Here is a 27502-nt window from a genome sequence, read left to right as displayed (position 1 = left end):
CCTGTAATCCCAGCACTCACAAGGCTGAGGCAGGAGGATAACAAGTTCAAGGAGCTACCGTGTAAGACTCTATCTCAGAAAAAGAGAAAGAAAGAGCTGCTAACAGAATGTACCACACATTTAAGTACTTAATTTGGGGAGATGGGCTGAGGCCCAGGACAGGTCAGGTTCTCCTTACCAGCAGCGGATCAGAGAAGTCGGGAAGCTCCGGGACTAAGACTCCCACCAGGGCACAGACCACGATGAGCAGAGTGCACATGCCCAGGACCACCACGGGCCAGTCAGCTAGCAGCGCTGCGTAACTACAAGGCACAAAGCGAGCAGAGAAGACCCCTGAGGAGCAGTGTGGAGGTAAGGCTGCACACAAGAGCAGTGTTAGATCCCCGTGTCTTAGACCAGCACAGATATCTACCAATATAATTAGAAGTATTTACATACATCGATGCAGACGATGTCAAGATCACTATCCCTTCATTTCTCTGATACAGTAGCACTGGTTAGTGGCCACAGGCTACTGGGCTAGTCTAGGCGCGCTATATGACAAATAACAGTCTGGATTTGTATGGATGCCTGGGAAGAAGCAAACTAAAGAAGAAAACAAAATAAAAAAACGGAGGCTCCATCTTGCAGAGTCAGAACTTCTGTTTCTGTTCTTATTTTCTTCTTCCATACTTTTAAAGGGAAAAAGTCTATGAACAGGTACATGTAGTGCAATCCAGAACACACCCCAGTTATACTCCCCAGAGCCACTTCCTTCCTAGAAATAACTAATGAAGATTTCCAGTGGACTGTGAGCTCCCAAGAGCAGAGAAATTTTCTCTGGTCAGTGTGGTATCAGTACCTAGAACAGGAGTTTGTAGGAGGGGCCCAATTAATTTTTATTGACTAGCAGAACGTTGCTCCAGGGTCCTACCGCCCCTTGGCACTCCAGCCCCCACAGGCTGGCTCTAGTCTCATCCTCCATGACTACCTCTGTCATGGGCCTGCTTCACACACACGCCACCTCTGCCCGTGAGAGCCATTTCTGTGCCTCTCCTGCACTGTGCTTGCTATCCTCACGCTGACAGGGATGAACTGTCAGAACCTTGGGAGACCGAAATTTTTCTAAGTGTCAGAGAGTATGTGGGAGCATCTAGTTGCTCCAATCTTTATTAGAAGAAGAAAACCCAAAACACCCAGGGTGTGACTACTTTTCTCTGGAATTCTAAACAGCAGGGGTTCACCTGGCGACTGTGATGCCCAGTTCTGGTTCGTGTGAAAGAGACTTCTTTATTAAGTACATGAGGCATTTCTTAAGGACATGCTAGGGATTACAAATAAAGCTGGGCTCACACGCCTGGAAGTACTGCTGTACAGACAGCCCTTCGATCTCCACACTCAGTGCTGACTGTGAAGTTCTCAGAACGGACTCTACGGGTATATTTACTTCAAATTATCGCTCCGATGAAAGAATTAAGCCACAATAGAGTTATGCCCTGGCATTTCCCACTGCTTATTCTTTTAAAATGACTTTACATGAATAACGGTCTGCACTCACTGCAGTGTTAGTGGCTTGTGTACCTTACACAGACGTCTACGTCATTCTTATATCCACCCAGACAGGCTAAGGAATTAGTTAAATCATAAAGCCTTAGGTAATCTGGGTCTTGAGTCTGGCTTTTAACTCTTGTGTTTCCATCTGTCTCTTCAAACACATGTGAAACTAAAGACACAAGGAAGCAGTAAACTTGCCAGATTCTTCTTCACATTCACACTATAAGATGTCTATGGCTGGAGACATGGCTCAGCCGACAACAGCTGCTTACACCCCAAAGACAAGAGCTTTGTTCTCAGTGCCCACAGCTGTCTCTCCAGCTACCTTTGCCAAACCTTAACCTCAGTACTTGGGAGGCAGAGGCAGGTGGATCTCTGCGAGCTGAAGACCAGCTTAGTCAGCATATCTGAGTTCCAGGTCAGCCAGAGTTACATAGTGAGATCTGCTTCAGAAAGAAAGGAAGTCCTAGCCCCACTAACTCTTAGTTTCTCTCTGCAAAATCACACAGACCACGGGACACTGAGTTGATCATTATTTGTCTGATTGCATATTCTGGATTTAAGACTATTGCATGCCTTTAGGGATGACTAAGGATGTGACAGGAACCCATGAAACCAACCTTCTCCGAGTGGCTCCCTGCCCCCTGCAAACATCCTCCACTACCCAGTGAGGAGATCACTGTTTTGTCTGAGGAGCACCCCTGAGCCATTCCATCCATCACTCCATTCTTTAGAAAGGGCACTTTACACGAGACCTGAAAATACCAGCCGTGAAACGTGGATGCTCCGGACCTAAGCGCTTCTAGAGGGATCTGCCCTTTCACATGAACCGGAAGTTGTTCTTTCTCACAAACATGTTATCACGAGAGGACAGTGGCCTTGTATTGCATAGTTTTCATCTGTAGCTTAATTTATCCAGAAGGACTTTTTGCTTTGTGTTCTCGAGAAATATGCACACATACACAGAAACTCCAAAACTCTCTTTCAATAATTGCTTTCCTTGCCTTTGAAAACATTTGGTTTTGATTCCACAGTCCTGCCACATGCTGCATACGTGCACCGGCGCCATGTGGACGCTTTATGGTTAGTTCTTTTGCGCATTGTTCTACACACATTTAACCTCACTATATCACGACTCCTTCCTCACACAGCAGATGCTTCCCACGCTGGCCTCTCCTAGAGACAACTGTTCAGCACTGCCGTCTGAGCAGGCTCAGCGCTGTGGGCACTGCCATCTGAGCAAGCTCAGTGCTGTGGGGAGATGCACAGCCATTTAGACAATGTTTCTCCTGAACAGCACTGACTACGGCAGGACTTCTGTCCCTAGTGCCAACTCGGCCCATGTGCGAGATGAAATCCAGACAACGATTACAATATCATGGTTAAAAAAACCTATAAAAGTGGGAGGAATAAAGGATATTTAAGATTGCCTATAAAATACACAGAGACACACCTATAACATTTCACTTCTGACCAACACTAAAGCATGTACACGTTATTTTTTTTTTTTGGAAAGTGAACCATATGTGCATTAGAACAATTTTTAAAAGGACTGGTCTTTTACACAAGCCGCCCTGCACACCAGGTAACACTTATCCTGTACCCACCTGCTTAACTGGGAGACGTTTGGCTAGAACTCAGCACAACTGTGAATGCTTCCTCCTCTGTAACTTGTGGCTTAGGAGGGAGTGATCCAGAAAGGCTGGGAGAGCTCTCCCTGAGGAGAGGGCCTGAAGCTCTGTCCTAGCCACCACTGTATCAAGTTCATGTCATCTCTCGGTTGGCTCTCAGATCCTCTTAGAAACAGGGTTTCTTAAACATTTCCATGCACCATGACTGTAGTGAGTGAGCAGCCTGGCTCCCTGGTGAGGATGGTACTGTGTGCTAGACTGGTATCCAATTGGAATTCCCCTGAATATACTAACAGAAGCTCAACCTTATTGCCCAGATTACTCCGGAAGTAGACTGGAGGTAGCTGTGAAGGGTCTTACAGAACCACCCTATGCTCAGGTCACGGACGTCACAGGAAGCTCCACAGTCAATTATTTGCTTCTCTCCTGGCTTACCCTTTGTGGCCTCTGAGAAACCTGCTCAAACCTCCCCGAAAGGGTGTAACTTGACTAGATGCCCCTTTCCTCTCCTGACTTTGGGACTGCCCAAATCAACTAAATGGTCTTGGTTTCCACTTTACAGATCTGAGCAAATTTTAAGATCTTGTGTTCTCTCTTCTTTTCTAAAGAAATCTTCCTCCCCCGCAACTTATTGCTTTCCCCCAAAATCCTCACAATTTTTCTTGTCCCGTAAGGGCAGGCATTCCTAGTGGCATCAGTTGTTAACCTAATGGGAAGAACAACTCAGATTCGAAAAAATTCACACACACAAACAGGATAAACATATCTTTCCTTTGTGTGAGGTTACAGATTCATCTAACAGTATATCAATAGTAAGATGCAAGGCATTGTGGTAATGCAAAGACGGGAAGAAAGATCTGTGCTCGAGGAATTTACAGCTAAGTGCAGAAAATCAGACAGGCACAGATATCTACAAAAGCAGGCAAAAGTGTGCTTCTAAAAGAACAGAACTGATGCTTGGCCAATGAAAAAGAAGAGGTTATTTCTAGGTGAGGTGTGAACTAGAAAATCAGGAAAGGCTATTTGGAGTAAGTTGTATTTATAGGTAAATATGCTAAAAAGAAAAAAATTAAGATTCTTAAAAAAATCAATTTGGTAACAGAGGAAAACCCAAATCTTTTCAAAATGTTAAAATTTTAGTCTGCTGAGAAAATCATTATTTCCAGAAAAGTGAGATTTTTTTGTTAATAGGGCAAGTTTATTTGTATATCTTTCCCCATGTCTCTGTCTCTCTCTTTTAGGAAGGGGCAAAGTGGAAGAACTAGAAAAAGTATGGCATTTACATACAGCAAAACAGAATACAATTAGGCCTTGAAAACGAAGAAACTTATGACACGTGCTAAAATATGAATGGCCTGGAGGACATTAGGTTAAATGGAATGAGTCATTCAGAGTGACAAGAGATGGATGACTGTCCTCAAATGAGATACCTGGAGCAGCCAAATTTATAGAGACAAAAAAGAAGAACTGTGGTTGTCAAAACTATGACAAAAGGAAATGAGGACAAAGTTATTGTATAGCATTTCAGTTTTGTAAGACAAATTTCTCTCTCTCTCTCTCTCTCTCTCTCTCTGTGTGTGTGTGTGTGTGTGTGTGTGTGTGTGTGTAGTCACAAAATGGTGCTCTTCAAACTGGTTAAAACTTAGCCTGGGGCGCTGGCTCAGTGGATAAAGTGCTTCTGGTGCAAGCACAAAGGCCTGAGTCTGGATCCTCAGCACTGTGTAACGCCAGACACTCGGGGCTGAAACGGGCAGATCCCGGGAGCCGCTTCCTGGCTGGAGCAGCAAGGTCCAGGGCTGGTAAAACTGAGGTGGAGAGTGGCAGAGGAAGGGAGCTGACACTGAACTCCAGCCTCCATATCCCGCACACAGAAGAGAACCCCCCAATAGTTCAAATGCAGATGCTGCTCAGCTCAAGAGAGTGCCTGTGTCAAATGCTGGGCCCTGGGCCCAGGTCCTCGTATCACCCAAGAAGGCTAAATGTAATTTATATTTTATTTTTTATCAAAATCTTAAGTTACTTCAAACAGGAAAGTCTGCTAATGAGAATTTTATTTATTATTATTTAGACAGTGAGTGCTCCCCTTGGGAGACTGAGTTTTGCTTTAGACCAGTGGTTCTCAACCTTCTCAATGCTACAACCCTTTAATTCAGTTCCTCATATTGTGGTGGCCCCCAACAGTAAAATTATTTCATTTCTATTTCATGACTGTAATTTTGCTACTGTTATGACCTATAATGTAAATTTCTGATATGCAGGATTATCTGATATAGAACCCTTGTGAAAGGGTTGTTCAGCCCTCAAAGGGCTCCTGACCCACAGGTTGAGAACCGCTGCTCTAGACAGTGCGTGCTCCCACTGGGAAGGATGGACTCTCTTCTACCTGAGCTTCTGTGGCAGCTGAACCTCACTTCAGGTTTAAGTGTGATGACACTGTACCTTTGTCTAAGAGCACAGGGCAGTGTCTTTGCTTTATTTTTGAGAGCTCTATCTGAGGGATCCAGGGCTCGGCAGTTAATAGTGAAATGGCCATATCCCTGTTTCCACCACTTGCATCAAGAGTCTCACAGCTGCTTGTTGCTATAGTTTCAAATTTGATACCATTGGCCTCCACAGGCACCCACACTCATGTGTACATACCCTCAGACATATACATATACCTATACATAAACATATACACATATACATATGTATAATTAAAAAATAAAAATTCCACATAAATGAATACCTTCATCTTAATACAGTTACTTTTTTTTTTAAAAAAAAGAAAAACATCTAATGCATTTGAAATAAACTACCATTAATTCAAGTCATACTAGTTGACAGAATGGTAGATACTGTTATTCAACAAATAAGATAATGGAGGTGCACGTGACCCTGGCCCCTCCAGCCAACAAAAAGGATAGAAAAGCCAACTTGAATAGGAAAGAATGCAAAACAGCTAGACAAATGTAAATGCAGACCCCGAGGAAATTTAAAGGATAAGAAAATCTGTTCTGTTTGAAAAGTACTTTTCTAGATATTGGGTTCTGAAAGCAGTTGATGTATAAGAAATGTATTTTTCCTTCATAAAATGTAAATGAAGAAGGGGGAAAGAACAAAATGTAGAGAAAGAGAAATAGAAACTGCAGAGACGTTTATTAGCAAACAAGATGATTTAAATTACTCTACCTTCTCGGGAACTTGAAAGGTCTGGATGGCCTGGAAAAAAAAAGGGAAATCAAAAGAGAAGGATCAGAAGGAAAGCTGAGTAATGTAAGGGCACCCCCCCCCGCCGCCCCCCCCCCCCCAACAGGCCTGACTGAGTGCTCCTCCGTGAAGACTCCAGGAGGGTAAGTGAGACGGCCTGATGTCACACAGGTGGGGACACTGAACCTCCACCTCAGGGCCTGTGTGCTCCAGAACACATACTCAGTGGCCAAGAAGAGTCCCTGGAGGACTGCTGATGGGCTCGCAGCAGGACCCTCTCTTGGGGACAGCAGTCCTTGTCCCCAAGTCTCCAGTCCAAGCAGCCTCCACTCATCCCCAACATGACACAACACCTTCTTGTGCTAGAAACACTCTTTTCTCTCGGAGATACCAGCTGACGCTCCAGTTTTCAATTTCTTATGCTTACCTTCCAATGCACTTTAAGAAGGACGGGCTTGTATTTCAGATCACCACCTTCCCACAGTGTCTGTGACTATCACCTCGCATCACTGGTACCCCGCCCACCCAAACAGACAACACTAAGCTTGCAAAAGAAATTCCAAACTCAGCCTCAACTTCTGAACTCTTTATCCCTACCAGATCCATTAATTTCTCATTTGCTGGCCCATAGTAACCTTTTCAATAGACATTTGGTGAACAAACAGAGCCCACTATCCGTGTTTCACTGCTCTAAAGCACAGTGGTTCACAGCGTGGCCTGAAGACCACAGCGTGGCCTGAAGACCACAGCGTGGCCTGAAGACCACAGGGAGTTCCCGAGACCCTTTCATGAGGTCTGTGCGGCTCCAAATATGTATCGATGGAAGCACAAATTTTCTTTGTTTACTTCAAGCAGACTGCAACACAATACACTGTCTCCAATCAAGACCCTGCTCTGTTCTAATGAGCATACGTCAGAGAGACCCGCAAGAAAGGAACAGTACACACACCACAAGCTGTACTGTTAAAGTATTCCTCATAAAAATGTAACTTTTATTATTATATAAGGGACTTATTATATATAGCTATTTTCCATATTGGAGATTGAACAGACTCACATATGAAGCAAGTATTCCATTTATTGAAGACTGTCTTTCTATAACTTTTGAGAGAGGATCTCACCAAGTTATTTGAGCTTGCAGTGACCTCGTTCTGCAGCTCAGGCTTGGTTTACTATTATTTATCTATTTATTTGTCTGCCTGTCTGTCCGTCCATCCACCCACCCACCCTCCCTCCCATCCATCCATCCATCCATCCACCCACCCACCCACCCACCCACCCACCCACCCATCCATCCATCCATACATCCATTTACTTTGAGACAGGGTTTCTTTATGTAGCCCTGGCTGTACTGGAACACACTCTGTAAACCAGGCTGGCCTTGAACTTACAGAGCTCTACCTGTCTTTACCTCCTGAGTGTTGGGATTAGAGATGTGCATCACCACCACCTGGATATTGTTGTTGTTATTATTATTACCGAGTTAAATAACTTTTTTAAGGTTCAATATCAATATGGTACATTTCAGCTATTACACATGAAACAAAACCCCTTTCCATTGTGTAAAGGGACCATGAGAAAAAAAGTTTGAGAATGACTTCATTAATACAGACACTCCATGTGACTATCTGCTGACCGAATGACTGTATTTCCTAGCTTCAGATGCTCCCAAAGTGAAATCTACTGCAACCCATCACAGTCAGAAGAAAACAACCTGCAATGCTGCCTCCAATTCCAAGCTCTGACTCCTCCCACCCCAAGCACTGACTGCTCCCACCCCAACCTCTGACTCCTCCCACAGTAAACAGCCTACTCTGGAATTCCTTGTGGAGCGAAATGTCTTTCTTTCTTTCTTTTTTTTTGGGGGGGGGGCGGGGTTTTTTGAGACAGGGTTTCTTCTGTAGCTTTTGTAGACTGTCCCGGAACTAGCTCTTGTAGCCCAGGTTGGCCTCGAACTCACAGAGATCCGCCTGCCTCTGCCTCCCGAGTGCTGGGATTAAAGGCGTGCGCTACCACCGCCCGGCTCGAAATGTCTTTCGTATTTCCATCTGCCACTGAATTTCTTTAAGATGGACCTATCTAATTCCCAGAAAAGCCATGAATGACAGCCAGGCTCCCAAACTGCATGGACCTTGCACTGTAGAATACACTGTGTGTGAACCTGTTTCTACAAAAGACTTGTGTTCTGCATTTTATGTTTTCTTCACAAATCTATTAATGATCACGGTCAAGAGGGGAAAACTGCTCAGACCAGAGGCTCAGGAATGGATCCTAGCGAGCATGCACGCTGATTCCACTCCAGCCCCAGGTTTGGGGACGGCCAGAGGAGGTCAGAGCGGTATGGAGAACTGGAGCTTGTTTAAGAAAAAATGTTTTTATTTGAAATAAAATTACATAGCGTTCCCAAATTCCTTCTCCTCCTCCAGTCCTCCCCATGTCTTCCTCCCACTCTCAAACTGAAAGCCTTTTTCTCTGATTAATATTGTTTTGTGCTGTGTGCACGTACACACAAATATATAAACACACACTGCGGAGTCCATTTTTTCTTTTGTTAGCACTCTGTGCTGAACAAACAATAAGCAGGCACATACCTGGGAGAAGCTAATTTTCCTTCCCTCAGCAGTCATTACTTATACGTAATTCTGTGTCTTGGGCTGGGACCTGCAGAACACCCCTTCCACATTTACGCTTCCACTGATATTGCCACCGTTCTGTCTTGTTTGTGTGGCCCATGCTCTGAAGCTCCTCAACGGCTAATTTGCTGCTTTCTGGGCTGTGCCTCTGTGTGTGTGTGTGTGTGTGTGTGTGTGTGTGTGTGTGTGTGTGTGTAGAGCCATGAAGAAGGGAATCCAGAGGGACAATTGTAAACTGCAGAGCATTAATCACTACATAAGAAGTTTTTCTTTCTTTCTTTCTTTCTTTCTTTCTTTCTTTCTTTCTTTCTTTCTTTCCTTCTTTCCTTCCTTCCTTCCTCCCTCCTTCCTTCCTTCCTTCCTTTCCCTTCCTTCCTTCCTTCCTTCCTTCCTTCCTTTCTTTCTTTCTTTCTTTCTTTCTTTCTTTCTTTCTTTCTTTCTTTCTTTCGATATGTGGACTCAAAGTCTGTTCCTAGTAAGAACAACATAAAAGAGGTTTGTGCTTTGCAATAAGATAATATTATATATTATATAAGGCAAAAGGTTTATGTCTTATAATAAGACAATATTCACAGCATTCCTAGGAATACTTAATAATTCTTTCTATGTAAGTAGAGATTATTTTTAAGCTCTAAAAGACTACATGCCTAGGAAGAAACATCTGTATCCTCCCTGCTGTCACTCTTGGGAGATAGAAATCAATACTTGTTAGGTTAGTATGTGTGTGTGTGTGTTCTTACTCCATTCATGCTCAATGATGTAAAGTCAGTACCACTAGGAATAAAGACAGCAAGAAACTAGGGACTCAAACATCTCTCTCTCTCTCTCTCTCTCTCTCTCTCTCTCTCTCTCTCTCTCTCTCTCTCTCTCACACACACACACACACACACATACACACACACACACTCAATAATGTCAGAACCAGGCTACATATTTTCCTGTATTTTCTTCCATTGCTTTGTGTCTCCGCATCCTATAGTTCAGTACCTCAGGAACTCTTACTTGAATGGTTAAAAAAAACCCCATGCTATATGCACTCTGTGACTGTGGAATTGTAACTTAAGCATACTGGTGTTCAACTGGCACCCTTTTCATCTATATCATACAGAAGGCCACTGTCTTTTCTCTGGTTCAGGGCCTGGGATATTTGAATATATCCTGGTAATGCTGACTGTAATACTATCTATGATGGTTATATTTGTGTCTCCATGTCTAATCCAATAGTAAGTTTTTCTTGGTAGCAGTTACCTTTATCTAATTTTCCTAAAGCAATTTTTTTTTAAAAAAAAAAAAAAAACAGCTTTCTTTCAGTGCCTTCACACAAATGGAGTGTGGTAATTTTTTTTAATTAAAAGACATAATTACAAAGACAAGACCACCTAGCACCCATATGTTTGGTAAGCACTTTTGTGTCAAGTGCTGGGAGGGGAACCAGCTCCCTCCCTTCGTTGCACAGGATGGATGGGTGAATTGGCACAGCGAGCAGGGAGGCAGAGCTTAGAAGCAAACACAGAGGCAAAGCACCCTTTCCGTAAAAATGTTCACTCCTGGAGGAATTATAAAGCAATTAACTTCTTTTGAATAAATCTATGGGAGAATCCATGAACCCATATTTTCGAATGTAATTACATACTAATTTTTATTATAATAGCATTAAGATATAATTCACATACCACATATACATTCACTTAAAGTAATGTACATGTGCATATATGTATTTTTTAGCACTTCCACTGAGCCAAGTAACCCAAATCACAACCACACACTGACATTTAAAGACTAAGCCACAGGAACTCCATGGATGGGGCTATTAATGAGCTATGAGAAACACTTATTTTACATACAGTCAGAAGAAGGCCCTGAGCAGGGTGTGAACCGCTGCACGTCGTGCCTTCATCTCCTAGTCTTCTAGCCACACGTGTCCTCAGGACCTCTTAAATCTCACAAGTTAAGAGATGTTGTCATCCGTAGGCCAAAAATGATCCACAGAGCTACAATTCTGGACTACATCATAGTAAGAATTTGCAAAGAAATGAGATCTTATGGCATACATTTGGGTTGTAAAATACGTAAACATTCTTTCCTCTCACTCGACCCATCACATTTTGTTTTTCAACTGAGAAATTCATTGTGGAATCTATGACCACTTTACTCCCTACAGAGAGGATTCTTTCTGCTTGAGCGCAGACTTCATTTTACTTTAAATTTGAGACAGTTTGTAGAAACTGTCAACATCAGCTGAAAAAGAAAAATTGAGGTTTCCATGAAGATACCCTCTCCTGGGGAAACATTCGATTCTTCTGAAGTTTCTGTACTAACAAGCATGAGGAGCAGATGTTAGACACACTCCCCCCCCACCCCCCTACCCCCCGACACCACAGGTAGAGCAGCCGAAAGCCGTCTGATTTGCAGGGCTGCTTCTTTAACATCCCAAAATGGTACTCACATGGAAACTAGGCCATGTGAATGAAGTCTAACTTGGCTAGCGTTTCCTGGGTCCAACACAGCTTTCACATTTGCCCTTTTAATGCCCAGCTAATAAAAGCCCCGCTCAATGATCTTTCACCTGAGTTTTAGTATCCAGTGCTAATCAATAACTCCAAAAAAAAAAAAAAGACAACCTCTTTTTCATGGGGTTAACTCACCTTTTGGTATCATATGGTCAAAACATATGCCTGCTTCCAGACAGCCAAACCATCCAACCCAAGAAACAAGAGCCTTCCGCAGCAACATCTGCCTGTTCCTGGTTGGACTCGCCTTTCTTCCTGCAGAGAAGGCCTGAGGAAAGGTAGCAGTTGCATTCTCACACACGCTCACACACTGTGCAGCTAAGAAGCGGGTCTTGACAGTTCCCTAGCTGCAGACCGGCTGCAGTACCATCCCCTCCCTCAAGAAAGCATCAAATAGGCTTTTAAAAGCACTGGGAAACTGGAGGACTCCTAACTAGTAACAGCCACAGGCATCCCATGCCAGGAAGAGCAGCAGTTCCGGTCAGCTCAGTTCCAGTCCTCTCGTGGCCGGTGACTGCCCACTGCATGTGCATGCACAAGGCGGCAACCAGTCTGTGGGGAGGACGGGGGGGGGGGGGGTTTCAAAGAAGCTTTCAAAGAAGGTGCCAGAAAAAAGATAGAGAAGAAGCCAAGTTCACAGGTGACTGGGGACAGGTGGAAAGCCACACAGGCTCTAGGTCTGTTTCCCTCAACTTATTTCTTTTCATGAGCTTTGGAAAGAAAGAAGGCGAGGCTGTAGGACAAAGGAGTGAAGACACAGGTAAAGCAGCCTGCCCCAGCTGGGGTCTTCCTCGTGACTGCAGGATTACCGGCACAGCTACCACAGGGACAGGGCCAGTTGCATGCATGCCCAGTAGCTCCTCCTAGCATCTGGGAGCAAACCTATAAAAGATAGCCTTGGGTACTTCTGAGCTTTATGGTAGTCTCCAAATAAGAGACAGAAAATGCCTCAAGCAGCACTTTGGGGCTCTGCAGTAACACTGCACCTCGCTGTGGAGTCTCTGGAAGAGAATTCTCTGCAAGGGAAGACTCTGCTGGTGTGAGAAGGAAGAATCCACACTTTGATGAGCACTCTTTCAAAAATTCCCAACAAAAACAAAACTATTCTTCACCATTAAGTATTTCCATGAATCATCACCGGCACACGGCTACACTGAAGATGAAACAGATACCGGGAGACAAGCTGGCCTGGGTTCCAGGGCATTTTTCACTCACTGCAGATGAATGTTTATGGCCTGTGTCAAGTGACTCAAAGGATAACGATAACCACAACTGCATGTGTAGTGCATTTCCTGCATGTTTAAGAGATGCAGATGCAGAAGTGCTGCCTATCTGGATATCCAGAAACCAGAACAGAGGCTGGGCTACTACACAACATACACCAAGAAGTGAGAAAAAGGTGGGAGTGGGTGATGAGTATTTAAGGAGTACCCGATAAACACCAAGTATTTCATAAACGCTAAAAATAAATTAGCATATGCTCAATAGCTATTTTAAATATGAGAAATCTATAAGAGAATAATGAAACCAGAGGTATGTAGGAAGAGCAGGGTTTATCTAAACTTCATGAACAAGTCCCTGCACTACTCAAGGCTTTGGAGCTAGTACGGGGAACAGCTTTCTGAAAATTATTGATTGTTCTCCAACAGAAAAATATATTACTACTGTTCTTTTAGGAATGTGATCAAGTATGGTTAAGTAATATAGACAACTCATGAATGAACAAAAAGTTCTTCTTTTTAGGTTCTGTGAACCTCTATGGCTTACTTTACAGTTTCGAGCACCTGCTGGGCACACACAGAACCTGGGTGGATTCTCAGACTGTTACAGAAAGGGCATAGCAAGCCTGGCTGGCACAAGGCCTTGAGATTTGTGAGGAACCTCAAGAGCCACCCATTCAAAGAAGAAGAAGGTCTCAAGCCACAGAGTAGTTAGGAGGAGAGTCAGGGCTGCACACTGATGTAGGCTGGGCATCACTGCTTGTTAACTCAAAATGGACAGGAGGGCGAGTAGGAAAAGCATCTTTTCCACCAGCAACGGTTACAGGGAGACAAAAGGGTGTATGCAGGGATGCTCACTGAGGTGTGAGGGGAATCGAGAGCACGCTGAGTGTCAGTTTAACAGCAAGGATGCCTAAACAAATGGTGGTGTGCCCATGCTGAGATACTGAACAGAATGTATGCGTGCATGCACACACACACACCACAGACACACAGAGTCTGATATGGAGAGGGCTGCAGGACAAAGTTAAGTCTCTCTCAAGTCATATGCTGGTTATATGAACTACATGTAAACACACATTACATTTGCAAACAGGAAAGGGAATGAGTCAAGCCAGTGTACCTGTTTATCACAGTGATATGGGAAGGTTGAGAAGAGTATCAGGAGTGGGCGTTACCTTGTATGTCTTCAAGACTACCACAGAGTTGAGAAGAAGCAACGTTATACCCCAATAAGACATTTTCAGAGAACTTAAAATAGATTTAATTAAAAAAATACTTAATTCTACCTAAGTCAAATATTTAGTACACTTTAACTTTCACCAAGTACTCTTCCCATCATTGAAATCACCTGCGTGATTCAGTTTTTAACTTATCACAAACCCTCCAGCCCCCGCCTGGGGTCTAGTAGAGCAGGTCCTGGAGTACAATCTATACAGCCAGAGCTTGTGCTGCTTGCTGCCCTAGGCAATCTGCCAGGAAAGTATGACCTGAAGGTAAGCACAGAGAGAGACCAACACAAGAAATACTCAAAATTTTATGGCACTCTTTAAATTAAATGAATGAGGCAGGAGAGCACCCAACTGTGTACTCCCAAAGGCATCTCCTGGGACTTGAGCTAAGAAGCAGAATTTGAACTCAGTGCTCTGGGAAGGGTAGACAGGAGGAAGGTCAATGAAGTGAATGCTGGGTCAACACTACTGGACACTCTCAAAGCAGCACGCACACAGCCACCAAGAACCTGAACGGGGAAGAGGGAGAAAGATTAGAATTTGGGGAGCTAGAGAAGAAGGTGGGGACAGAAACAGGAGGACACTAAAGCTCCCAAAGCAAGAATTGACATGGTGAAAATGGCTGCTTTGGAGGACTGTTCTGATCGCCCTGGGACACTAAAGGCAAGGAGCCAGCTTGGGAGCTACTTCAGTGAGTGAGGCAATGTAAGATGGTGACCAAAAAACATGTAAGAATTTAATTTCAATGATGGAGGAAGCCTCTGAAAATCCTTGTAAACACATGAATCAAGATTACAATACTGGCTATTCAAAGTGTTTATGGTGTTACAGGGAAAAAGAGTATCTGAGATAAATAAAGATTTGTACTTGGTAGGACTCCTGCAATGTTTCCAGTTCACCTGTTGGATATGTGTGTGTGTGTGTGTGTGTGTGTGTGTGTGTGTGTGTAATATTGTGTATATATAAATAAGGGATGGCATATTTTTAGTAAAATGAACATGCCTACAGCTATTTTAACATGCTTGGCCTTCAGGTATGAGCTTATTCTGTGCCTCCTCAATGAAGTCGGCGATAATCTGGATACAGACAAAGAATTGTCTAAAAGATTAGCCTGGAAGTTGAGGGCAGTTTTGTGTTTAACAGGGTAGGTTTCACTATGCTGAACTCAACAACTATATTTCATTAAGATAAGACACACTGGAATAGTTACTTGCAAAACATTGGGTCCTATCCATAAGAACCCACTGTTAGGATTTCATCACAGGCTGCGTGCTACTCAGGTACGACTCTGCACAGCAACTTCACCTCTGTGAAAGCATACACCTGCCTCTAATAAGTTCAAATCAACTGTTTAATTCATATCCAATCTAAAACTGATTCCTTTACTAGCAAGCCAAGGCTTTTATTATTAGGGAGCAAAAATATAAACAGGGCCTGGAGAGATGGCTCAGTGGCTAAGAGCACTTGTTTCTCTTTTGGAGGACCTGGGTTTGATTCCCAGCACCTACATGATGGCTAACACCCACTTCTAACAGGGAATTTGATACTCTCTTCTGGCTTCCATTGGCACTTCATGTACATGGTGCATACACATACATATAGGGAAAACAACCATACACACAGAATAATTACTAAATTCTTCAGTTATTATTTTATAATCTAACATTTGTTAAACTTTTAGTACACCTACATTCAAGGTAAAAATTACAGAATCTCCTCAATATTACTAATCTTTCTTGAATTCAACTGAACCAGGCTAGGGGAAAGAGTTACAAATAATAACAACCCAGTGCATACACCGAGTCACAACATGTAAGTTCTCCCTTGCCACTGCTTGTTATCCTCACTTTCCAGTGAGGAGGCAGATCTGTGTCCTCAAACATCTACAGACATTCTTTAGTTTACAAGTCGAAGAACAGTAAGTGGTGAAACTGATTTTCCCGTACAGTGTACATTTCTAACTAAAAACTTAAATTTATGGGGGTTGGGGTATAGCTCAGTCACAGAGCACTTCGCTTGCCATGTATGGGGCCCTGGGTTCAATTGCCAGCATATTTCATGCCCATCCCCTGCCCCCAAAATTAACTCAATGAGTGTCGAGAGCTTTATTTAAATAAAGGTCAGAGCAAAACTCTTAGCAGTCTTAGTAGAAATAATACTGACCCAGAAGGAAACTCTTCTTCATCAAAGTCTGATTAACAAAGAAAGCAAAACCAGCTGAGCATGAGAGACTGCGACTAAGGACAATCGGAATGTGCTGTCTGTCGATGAGACAGTCACCTCTGTGTTAACACTGTGTCCTCAAGCTGCAGAGATGTCCCTGTTACCTTCGCCAGTGGTGCAGTCAAGCTAAATTGTGTTTCATTTTATATTTTTTGGTGCTGGGTATTGAACTCAGGACCTTGTATATGCTCAGCAGCACTGCACCACGGAATCTAACTCCCCAGGCTGTTAAAACTATCAATTCATGTATTTTTCTCCCCGAGACAGGTCTGATGTAAGCTGAGACTGGCCTCAAACTCCCTACGCAGTAAAGGCTGGCCTTGAGCTTCGGATCCTCCTCCCTCTGCCTCACAAGTCCTGAGATCCCAGACAAACACCACCAGGCTTAGCTTCATTTGCCAACTCTGAAACCAACTGTATATACTAGCAATAGCCAGATAATGATGGTACAATATTTAGAAGCATATCTCAGGATGCTGTTTTTAATAAAAAAGACCACAGTGAAAAATCAAAAGACCTGTTTCCAACTGGGCTTTAACCCCTCTGGCTCCAATTTCCTCATCTGTAAAATAAAGAGTTGGATTAAATTGTTTCCAAAGTCCTTTCCTGCTGTGAAATTCTATTACATTTGCTCTGGAATTTTAGACAATTCAGATCACTGTATCTTCTGTCTCCTGGGAAATATTTCAACATCGTTAGGATAAAAGCTGCTGAGCCAAGCACCAACCAAATTCAAACCCTTGTGTTAAACATTTCATGTACATGTCAACAGAAACCCCCTGGGCTTACAATTTTAAGTATCTAAGTGAAGATTTAATGGAAGGTAAAAAAGATTTAGGGGGGAAATGCTTAAAACTGTGACAGGAGAGTGGGGCAGAGTCTCCAGGTGTGACCTTTGGATGAGCTCGGGAACTGGCGAGCAAAGACTCCTAACCCAGATGGAAATGGCGAGTGAGCGAGTGCCGCCTCGCACATCTGGGCTGGTGCTCGCCAGAGCTGGAGACACTGTGGGACCTAACGCCAGGTTATTAAGAACACTGGTGGGGGGCAGCTGTCAGCCACTTCAGAGTGCTTGAAGCTGAAAGGGTATTTTAAATTCCCCAAGCATTTGTTCTGAGTTTCCCATTTAATGTCAGAAAGACCATATATAACCTTTTCCTTTTTAAAATTCTAAAAATGTACCCTTGATAGGTTTTTCATTCAGTGTTTTGTTCATTTTAAAATATGATCCAATGGTAGGGTGCTGGCTCACTCCAGCGAGTGCAAGGCCCAGGCTGGGGTTCAGCCCCCCACAACTGTGAGAAGAAATAGGAACTTAAACTTTTAAGGGAGGAGAAAAGTTTTTGCTCAAGGTATTTTTTGAATGTTGACTTTGTTGTCTGTTATAAAACATACAATTCATTTTCTTATGTCTGAAAACACTCATCCACATTCTCACGCAGATAAAACCTGTGGCTTCTCCCCATGCCCAGCACAGGTACTGAACGTAGTGTAGCCAGAGCCACCACTGAGGCATGGCATGGTAGCTCTCTGGGTTATTGTTTTTCATGTATTTCGATTCTTCTGGAAAGTAGCTGTTCTAGATTTTCCATAGTTTATTATAAATCACACAACTGCAATCACATTATTTGTCTATTAATTTACACATACTTTCCTTACTTAAAGGAATCTTAAGTTAATGTTATGACATATTACAACTCTGGCAAATATTTTTCCTAGTTAGTGATCTGTGCATTAAATTTCTTTTATTTTATTTAAAAAACTATTTTTTTTTCATTCTACATACAATTCCCAGTTCCCACTCCCTCCCTCCTTCCATTCTCTCCACCTTCTCCCCACCACAACCCCCATCCATTCTTCAGAGGGAGTTCCAAAATGCCAGTACAAGCAGTAGGGATAAATCCTGGTGCCACTGCCAGTGGCCCCGCAGTCTACCCCAGTCATACAACTGTCACCCACATTCAGAGGGACTAGTTTGGTCCTATGCTGGTTCCTTCCCTGTCTAGCTAGAGTTGGTGAGCTCCCATTAGCTCAGATAAACTGTTTCAGTGGGTGTCTCCATCATGGTTTTGACCTCTTTGTTCATATTCTCATTCCTCACAATCTTTGACAGTCCAGTGCTCTGCTGTGGCTCCCTGCCTCTGCTTCTATCAGTTGCTGGATGAACGTTTTATGGTGACATTTAAGATAGTCAACAACCTGACTACATGGCAAGGCCAGTTCGGGCACCCTCTTCACTATTGCTTAGGGTTTTAGCTGGGGTCATCCTTGTAGATTCCTGGGAATTTCTCTAGTGCCATGTTTTTTGCTAGCCCTATAATGGCTTCTGCAATCAAGATATCTCTTTCCTTGTTCTCTGTCTCTGTCCTTCCCCCATCTTGACTATTCAGTTCCCTCAAGTTCTCCTCCCCATCCCCTTGTCCCCTCCTACTCTGCTTCTGCCCTCCCTTCTCCCCTCACCCCCACGCTCCCACCATTTATATGGTGGTTTAAATCAATAGATTTCCACATGTTGAGCCATCTGCATCTCTAGGATGAAGACGACTTGATCATGGTGGATTTTTTTTTATGTGTTCTTGGATTCAGTCTGCTAATATTTCACTGAGTATTTTTGCATCGATGTTTATGACGGAGATTGGTCTATAATCTTCTTTCTTGGTTGAGTCTTTGTGTGGTTTTGGTATCAAGGTAACTGTAGCCTCATAAAAAGAGTTTGGCAATGTTCCTTCTGATTCTATTCTGTGGAACGTGTTGAGGAGTATAGGTATTAGCTCTTCTTCAAAGTTCTGGTAGAATTTTCCACTGAAACCATCCAGCCCTGGGCTTTATTTATTTTTTTGGTTGGGAGGCTTTTGATGACTACTTCTATTTCCTTGCAGGTTACAGGTCTATTTCAATTGTTCACCTAGTCTTAATTTAATTTTGGTATGTGGTACCTAGCCAGAAAAATGTCCATTTCTTTTACATTTTTCAATTTTGTACAGGCTTTTGTAATATGAACCAATGATTCTCTGGATTTCCTCAGTGTCTGTTGTTATGTCCCCCTTTTCAATTCTGATTTTGTTAATTTGGATGTTCTCTCTGCCTGTTGATTTGTTTGGATAAGGGCTTGTCTATCTTGTTGATTTTCTCAAAGAACCAGTCCTTTGTTTCCTTGATTCTTTGTATTGTTTTCTTTGTTTCTATTTTCTTAATTTCAGTCCTAAATTTGATTGCTTCCTGTTGTCTACTCCTCCTGGGTGAGTCTACTTCTCTTTGTTCTAGAGCTGCCAGGTGTGCTGTCACTAGTGTGTGATTTCTCCACTTCCTTTATATAGGCACTTAGTACTACAAACACAAACCAAGGAAATTCTGGAAATGGAAAATCTGGGTAAATGAATGAGAACTACAAATGTAGCATAACCAACAGAATACAAGAGACAGTAAAGAGAATCTCAAGTGTTAAAGATATTATAGAGAAAACAGATTCATTGGTCAAAGAAAATATTAAATGCAACAAATTCTTAAGACAAAACATCCAGGAAATCTAGGACACCAAGAAAAGACCAAACCTAAGAATAATAGGGATAGAAGAAGGAGAACTCCAGCTCAAAGGCACAGAAAATATATTCAACAAAATCATAGAAGAAAACTTTGCTAGCCTAAAGAAGGATATGCCTATGAAGGTGTAAAAAGCTTATAGAACACCAAATAGACTGGACAAAAAAAGCCCCTCATCAAATAATCAAAACACAAAATAATCAAAACACAAAATATACAGAATAAAGAAAGAATATTAAGAGTTGCAAAGGAAAAAGGCCAAGTAACATATAAAGGCAGATCTATCAGAATTGCACCCAACTTCTCAATGAAAACCAGAAGGTCCTGGACAGAGTACTGCAGATACTAAGAGACCATGGATACAAGCCCAGACTACTATATCCAGCAAAGCTTTCAATCACCATCAATGGAGAAAACAAGATATTCCATGACAAAACCAGATTTAAACAATCCTATCTACAAATCCAGCCCTATAGGAAGTACTAGAAGGAAAACTCCAGCCCAAGGAAGCTAATTGCACCCACAAAATCACAGGCAACAGATAACCTCACACTAGCAAAACCCAAAGAAGGGAAACACACAAACCCTACCACCAAAAAGTAACAGGAGTTAACAATCACTGGTCATTAATATCTCTTAATATCAATGGACTCAATTCACCTATAAAAAGACACAGGCTAACAGATTGGCTACAAAAGCAGGATCCATCCTTCTGTTGTATACAAGGCATACACCTCAACCTCAAAGACAAACATTACTTCAGAGAAAAGGGTTGGGAAAAGATTTTCCAATCAAATGGACCTAAGAAACAAGCAGGTTGTAGCTATCCTAATATCTAACAAAATAGACTTCAAACTACAGTCAATTAGAAGAGATGGAGAAGGACACTTCATACTCATCACAGACATCAAGATGAAGTCTCAATCCTGAATATCTATTCCCCAAATACAAGAGAACCCACATATGTAAAAAATTATTACTAAAGCTTAAATCTCACAACAAACCCCACATACTAACAGTAGGAGACTTTAACTCCACTCTCCACAATGCACAGGTCAACCAGACAGAACCCTATCGGAGAAATAAGAGAACTAACAGATGTTATGACTCAAATGGACTTGATAGACATCTATAGAACATTTCACCCAAACACAAAAGAATATATCTTTTCAGCACCTCATAGAACCTTCTCTAAAACTGACTACATATTTGGTAACAAAACAAACCTCAACTGATACAAAAAATTTTTGAAGAGCCCCCTGTATCTAATTGGATCACCATGGTTTAAAGTTAGAATTCAACAACAACACTAATTACAGAAATCCTACAAACTCATGGAAATTGAACAGTGCTCAATTGAATCACCCCTGGGTCAAGAAAGAAATAAAGAAATTAAAGACTTCCTAGAATTCAATGAAAATGAAGGCACAATGTACCCAAACCTATGGGACACTATGAAAGCAGTGCTAAGAGGAAAGTTCATAGCACTAAGTGCATTAAAGTTTTTAAAAAGTGTGTATGTGTTTGCAGGGGTCAAGTTTCCACTTCTACCGCATGGGCCCTGGGAATGAACTTAAACTCAGGTTGTCAAGTTAGGCAGCAAGTGTCTTAAGCCAATGAGCCATCTTTCTGTCTAACACTTTTTAACATGATTTTTCTGACACACCTGTAATTTTATTTATAATTTTTATGACTACTTCCACAGTCATTTTTGATCTAAGGTTGGGCTCCTTATCTCATTTGTTGAGGATCTAGGCCAGCCCAATTAGTTTGTGATATTTCAATTCTTATCTTCAATAATAGCTTATATTAAGGCATTAAATAAGAAAAGTAAAATACAAAAGCTTTTTTTACACAAAGATATACAAGAATAACATTTTGTGGCACACCTATGGACCCAGGGGACAGGACTTTCAGGGTATAACTGAACCATCCTGGTCCAGGCTATGGTCTGTTGCCATCTGGTAACGGTTTTCAGTTGGGCTGTACCACCAGTGGGGACACACAGGACCCTGCAGCTAACTTCCAGATCTTAACAGGAGCCACCAAGCCTTGATGTGATTTGGTGATTTGAAGAAACGGACTTGGAATATGATGGGGACCGAGGATCTCTTTCTGTCTCCTGACTTCCTGAAGGGATGACCCATGATTTCTTCATGTATCAGAAGCAAAGAGCTTTAGCTTGGCCCATCAAAGGCTAAGACTGGATGGATGTCAGAAGCCAGAGTTAGGAAGAAGTTTTACTTGGGTTAGGTCTTATAAACTCCAGACCCAGTTTTACCTGTCCCAGTAAAGCCATCAGTCTGCCTACCAATTCCATTTACAGAAAAACACTTGTTATATTTTTACCTCAAAATTGGGAAGTCCCAGGATAACTAGGTTTAGATTAGGAAATCCTAGTTCCCTTTAAAATTTACAGTGTTATTCTTACACCTATAATTTGAAAATAACTTCAGTTAAATTAATTTAGAAAATAGTATCAGACCAAAAGAGACTATTAAAGTCGAGTACACAACTTTCATCCTAGCACCCAGGAGGCAGAGGCAGGTGGATCTCTGTGAGTTTGAGGCCAGCCTGGTTTACAGAGTGAGTTCTAGAACAGACAGGGCAACACAGAGAAAACTTGTCTTAAAAACAAACAAACAAACAAAAACCCAAACAAATGAGGGGGGGACTGTTAAACAGGCTAGACATAGGGACATTAGCTTTTCATGACACATGCATGTTAAATCACAACCCAGAACAAAGATTCTGAAAGAACTTTCAAAAGCCTATGGGTTCAATCCCTAACAGCACGTGTGGGAACTCCCACATGCTTTCCTCGTGGACACACATTTCCCACAAAGGAGACTCATACAGGATTCCCAGTCAACTGAGCATACCAAGTTTTCCCAGGCCCTTGTTACAGGATGAGGTATGAGGGGAAAAGGGGCTTATGAATCTGGACTCCAAGGCTTTCTTTTGTCTTAAATGCTCAAATCACCCTCCCGTGCCTTCTTCCCGACCCTAAATCCGACTCTCCCATCTGGAAAGTTTAAATCTTGCTACAGTCTTGGCATGCTTCTCCCTACCATCTCAGACAGGGCGATGGGAAGATATATGATGCCTTCGCTGAGAGGGCTGCCGAGGACAGCCTTTTATTTTCTCAGCAGTAGTAAATCAGTCTTTCTGTCACCTCTTCTCCACCCAAAAATTCCAACTCACTAAGCACTTGCTGAGCAAGAAAAAAGCAAGAGATATCATTTCTACCCTCAAGGACCAAAATAGGAAGATAAGAGGCTTGTGAAGGGGAGAGACACATTCCTGTGCTCATGCCACAAACTATATTCCCACCCTGTGAAACTCAAAAATCAAAATGCTACATTTTCACCATCTTGAAATTGGCGCGGGGTGGGGGAGATATAAGCAGCAAATTGAAAACTAAAAGTAGACCAGTTTTCCCAGAGGAGCTACTGAGAGCAGTGGGCCAGCTAAGAGGAACCCTCCACCATCCTCCATCTTGTCTGACTCCAGGGAGCACAGCATAGTCCTGGCCTTCTCCCCTGTTCTAGGGAAAGTACAAGGGGATGAAAAGAGCAGTCAGGACGCAGATGGAGCCTCTCTCAAACCCCGCATGTGGTTCTTCCACCACAGCACTGGAGTCTTCAGACAGAGGGACAGAATTCAAGGGCAGTGCGATGGATGGATGCTTAGATACACACACACCAGGTAGCCACTGGCCACAGCATGACATTTTGGCACCCAAAAGCTCCCTGTGCCTCTTCCTAATCAATAAACACATTCTGCCCCCAGACAGAGTCAGCTTGCAATATTCAATCATTGTAGATTTGCTTGCTTACTGGATTGTCTTTTATTAAGAGAAAGATAAAATTTTAAATAGAACCTCAGATCATTAAGCTTAGATTTAAGAAAGTACATAAAAGTAATCCAGTAATATTTTCGATGTCTGACTATGAAGCAAGACTTCATCCATCTGTTCTCTTGCAGTTTTAAGAAATACCCAGTCAGATGACTTACAAGTTATAGATCTAAGATCTAATGAGCAATAAAATTTCACCTCACACATATAAAGCGCACTTATCACTAGCACTCAAAACCCACTGTGTGCCCCACATCAACTAACATGTGTAAGCCTAACATGCATTAGAGACGCAGGTGTAGAATCAGGCAGGATTCTTCCTCAGGGTTGGATGGGGTAGTGCTGTCAGGATGCTGTCTCCACGACCCAAATGCTGCCAGAGTGGCCTAAGCCTGCTACCAGTGCTCTTCCAGTTCTGCGGTCTGCACAGTCAGGGCCATTTCAGCTTTGTGACCTCAAGAATGAACCTGCACAGTGCCCACAACAGAGCTGGATGTGACAACTAGCTCTTAAATACTGCTGGAAGTGATGAAGCTCCAGCAGATGCTCTCTAGTGTATGTGACAGATGACTACAGTTAGGACGAAGGACTCTGGATCTCTACAAAAGGCTGAGTTGCTTATCCATTGGACATCTTTTGAAAGCATCATGTTCATGATGCCAAATTTTTAGGATTCAAGTAAGTATATCTAATTTTGTGTGTGTGGGGTGGATTTCAAATCAAACAGACCAGAACTCAATTTCAAGTTCTACCACATATTGTTAACTATTGAATTATATTTAAAATATTACTCAATTTTCAGACCTCAATTTCTTCTATAAAGTGCAGATGACAATAATAAAACTAAATTCCTTGGTTTGTTTTCAAAACTGTAAAATATAATGTGATGCCTGGATGCAGTAATATCCCAATGAAATCATTAGTAATGTCATTATATATTTTAATGGCAACCTTATGCTGTTAAAGCTCTCAATCATTTAACCAAGGACATAAATACAGTGCATGACCAAATCCTGTGTCTTAATTCTTACAAGTTTTAAATTCAGACTATTATACATAACTGTGGAATCTTTTAGAATATTTTTGGTAACACACTTTATTATTAAAATTATTAGAAAGGTCATTTTATTATAAAAATCACAAATTAAATAAAGGAGACCATAGGACAATTGAAATGTTATGTAGTCTAAGTCACAATGCTGATGTGCACTCTCAGCAGCTTCTGTGACCAGCACATTTAATGTAGACTTGATGTATAGCTGGTTCTTTTTATGTGAAACCTGTGTACCTGTGGGTGAGAAGCAGACATTACATCATTTCAAAACGCTCTTCTCACTCTGAGACCCTCATGACACACTTCCCATATGTCACTCAAGTGCATTCTGCAATAATTTATATCTTAGGGGAATTCATAAAAGTGAGATGCTTTTCTTTACGTATGATTTTAAACAAAATGTCTTAGGGCAATTATTTTTGAGTATAAATAAAATATTTAATCTCTAAACAATGTGATCATTAAATCCTACTGATCTCTTTATTATCGATCTGGCCCCAGACTATGAGCATGCCTTCAGCAGTCAAGCTCTGCACTTTAACACAGATTTAGATTCTCTTTGTAAATGACAGAATGTGCCAATGTACAGGAGAAAATGAAGCCCATGTTCCTGCTGAAGGGTCTGTGGTGACTCAACAGGACAGAATAGCCATCTACCTGCAGGCTGGTCCTGCTGCCAGCCTGCTTCCCCTTTACATCTGCTTGCTTTAAAGCTCACCTAAGCACCCAACAGCTCCTGATTAGCTGGGAGAAGGGCTGTTGTCACCTCCAATTTAGTTGTTTCTTAGTTTGCAATTTCCCCCTAAAGTCATTAAGAATATTACTGGGAAGATCTGCTTTAGGCTACAACAAATGAGGCCAAAATATAGTGAACATTAAGTATCAGATCCCCATGCCAACACAGCCAAAAATTAACACCTGAAACCAAGATGTCTGTCTGCTGAAGACATGGAGAGACAACTGTGTTTACAGGATTTGTTTACTAGTTGTCAATTATAAACCAAACCTGGTAACTCAAGAAGGTACTGCTAAGGGATGCTCCTACAGAAGAGATGTTTGTGTATAAGACACATGATGCTGGCTCATCTACATGGGCCCACCCTATCCCCAAAACGTGTACTAGTCAGATGTATGGAACAGTTTCAGTCCAACTTAAGGTCACAAGAAGCTTTCTCTTGGGTTGGTGAGTTGGCTTGGCAGGTAAAAAAATGAGTTTACTACCAAGCCTGACAACCCAAGTTTGATCCTCAGGACCCATAAGGTAGAAGAAGAGAATGAACTCCCACAAGTAGTCCTCTGACCTCCATGTTCATTGTGCCATAAGTGCATGTGCATGCGCGCACACACACACACACACACACACACACACACACACACACACACGTGCGCGCATGCAAACAAGCAAACAAACATTCTCTTAGTTGAGTTTGGTCTCTAGGAACAAGCAAGGAATGAGGCTACTTTGGGCAACAACAAAGAAATATTGCATACAAAATAGAGGGGAGTGAAATAACTGGGGGCCTTAAGGTATAACTTCTTCTTACACTATTAACAAAATCTTTCTACTTAAGGCAATATTAGGCCTAGCATATGTCTGAAAAGCCGCTAATCTACAGCTAACTAAAGGGTGAGGGAAGAAAGTCATGGAATATTCATTTTCAGACACATTCAACCTCTGCATTCATCACAAGGACGGTGGAAGGCAGTATAATCAAAATACCACAGGGTTCTGTTCCTGGGCAATGCACACCCAAAAAGAATCTAGGAACGCCTACTTACCACCAATGGGAAAGAACTAGTTTTAAACAATTAGAATTCTAAAAGGGACAACCGATGAATCAAAAAAATACTTTTAAAGACAGTCACTTTGACATTCTTTTTTAGGACATGCAAGTTAAATATACATAATTTAGTTGGAGGTTAGGAAGCAAATGAGTCCTGCAAAGTTACACTGTATTGTAAAGTACTTTACCCTCAAACCCAAGCCTTTCTCTGCTGGACTGCTGCTGTGAACGCTGGGCAAAACACCTTCATGAGCACATAATTCCGTTTCTTAGTATGACATGAATAATACCATTAATAAGTGGCCTGAGAAATGACTGTAAGAAAATCACGAAAGCCTTGTTAAACTTAAGTAACCGAAGAGTGCGGAATGCAGAATGGAGCCTACAATCCTCAGGTCAGAACACCCACTAGACACTAATGCTGCTCACTGGGAATTTCAGTTGGGTAAAAAGCAATACAACTGGAGCTCAATGTGGAGTCTAACTACTAGAGAGAAGCGCTGTAGTGATGAAACCACACATTTGAATAACTCTTTCCTGGGTATTCCTTCAAAATGAAGCAGTTTTAGCTTCCAGTAACCTGTTAACAAATCACTGTTTGCAGCAGAAAACCAAAGATCCACATTAATGCCTCAAAACCCAGACTACACAGTATTTACTACGACCCCCACTGTACGCACAGGGGACACTGACAGTCAGTTTCTGACTACACTTATATCCTGTAAGGTCGTTCCCCTGTTGGAGGAATCTGCTCTCAGGCTGGCTTTCCCTGAGCCACAGTTCTTCGTCTACATCCTCTCCCTAGAATAGCATCCAATCGTCTAGAAGTTGGGAGCAATGCACTACACATCTACCCTTGATTCCTTTTCTCTTCACTAATGAGGCTATGGTTGGCAGGTTGGTTTTATTTTCACTTATTAAAATGTTATCTTTTATGTGTACAATTGTTTTGCTTACATGTATGTCTGTGCACTGTATGTGGCTTGGTGCCTTTGGAGGCCAGGAGAGCACGCAGGACCTTGTGGCCCTGGAATGACAGGTGGCTGTGAGACACCACATAGGTGCTAAGAATCGAACCAAGGTCTCTGGACCAC

At 42.2% G+C, this 27502-nt stretch overlaps 1 protein-coding gene across 1 annotated transcript in view; it reads right to left on the bottom strand.

Annotated features, from left to right (window-relative positions):
* Disp1 (dispatched RND transporter family member 1) overlaps nt 1-27502 on the bottom strand; it is a 52404-nt gene that overhangs the window by 14518 nt on the left and 10384 nt on the right. Inside the window, 2 exon segments of the mRNA XM_038349199.1 lie at nt 179-302; nt 6336-6365. Coding sequence (XP_038205127.1) covers nt 179-302; nt 6336-6365 — 154 coding nt within the window.

The sequence above is a fragment of the Arvicola amphibius genome, chromosome 12, assembly GCF_903992535.2.
Source record: "Arvicola amphibius chromosome 12, mArvAmp1.2, whole genome shotgun sequence".
Classification (NCBI taxonomy): Eukaryota; Metazoa; Chordata; class Mammalia; order Rodentia; family Cricetidae; genus Arvicola; species Arvicola amphibius.
The sequence above is the reverse complement of the archived record's forward strand: the minus strand, read 5'-3'. Positions and strand labels throughout refer to the sequence as shown.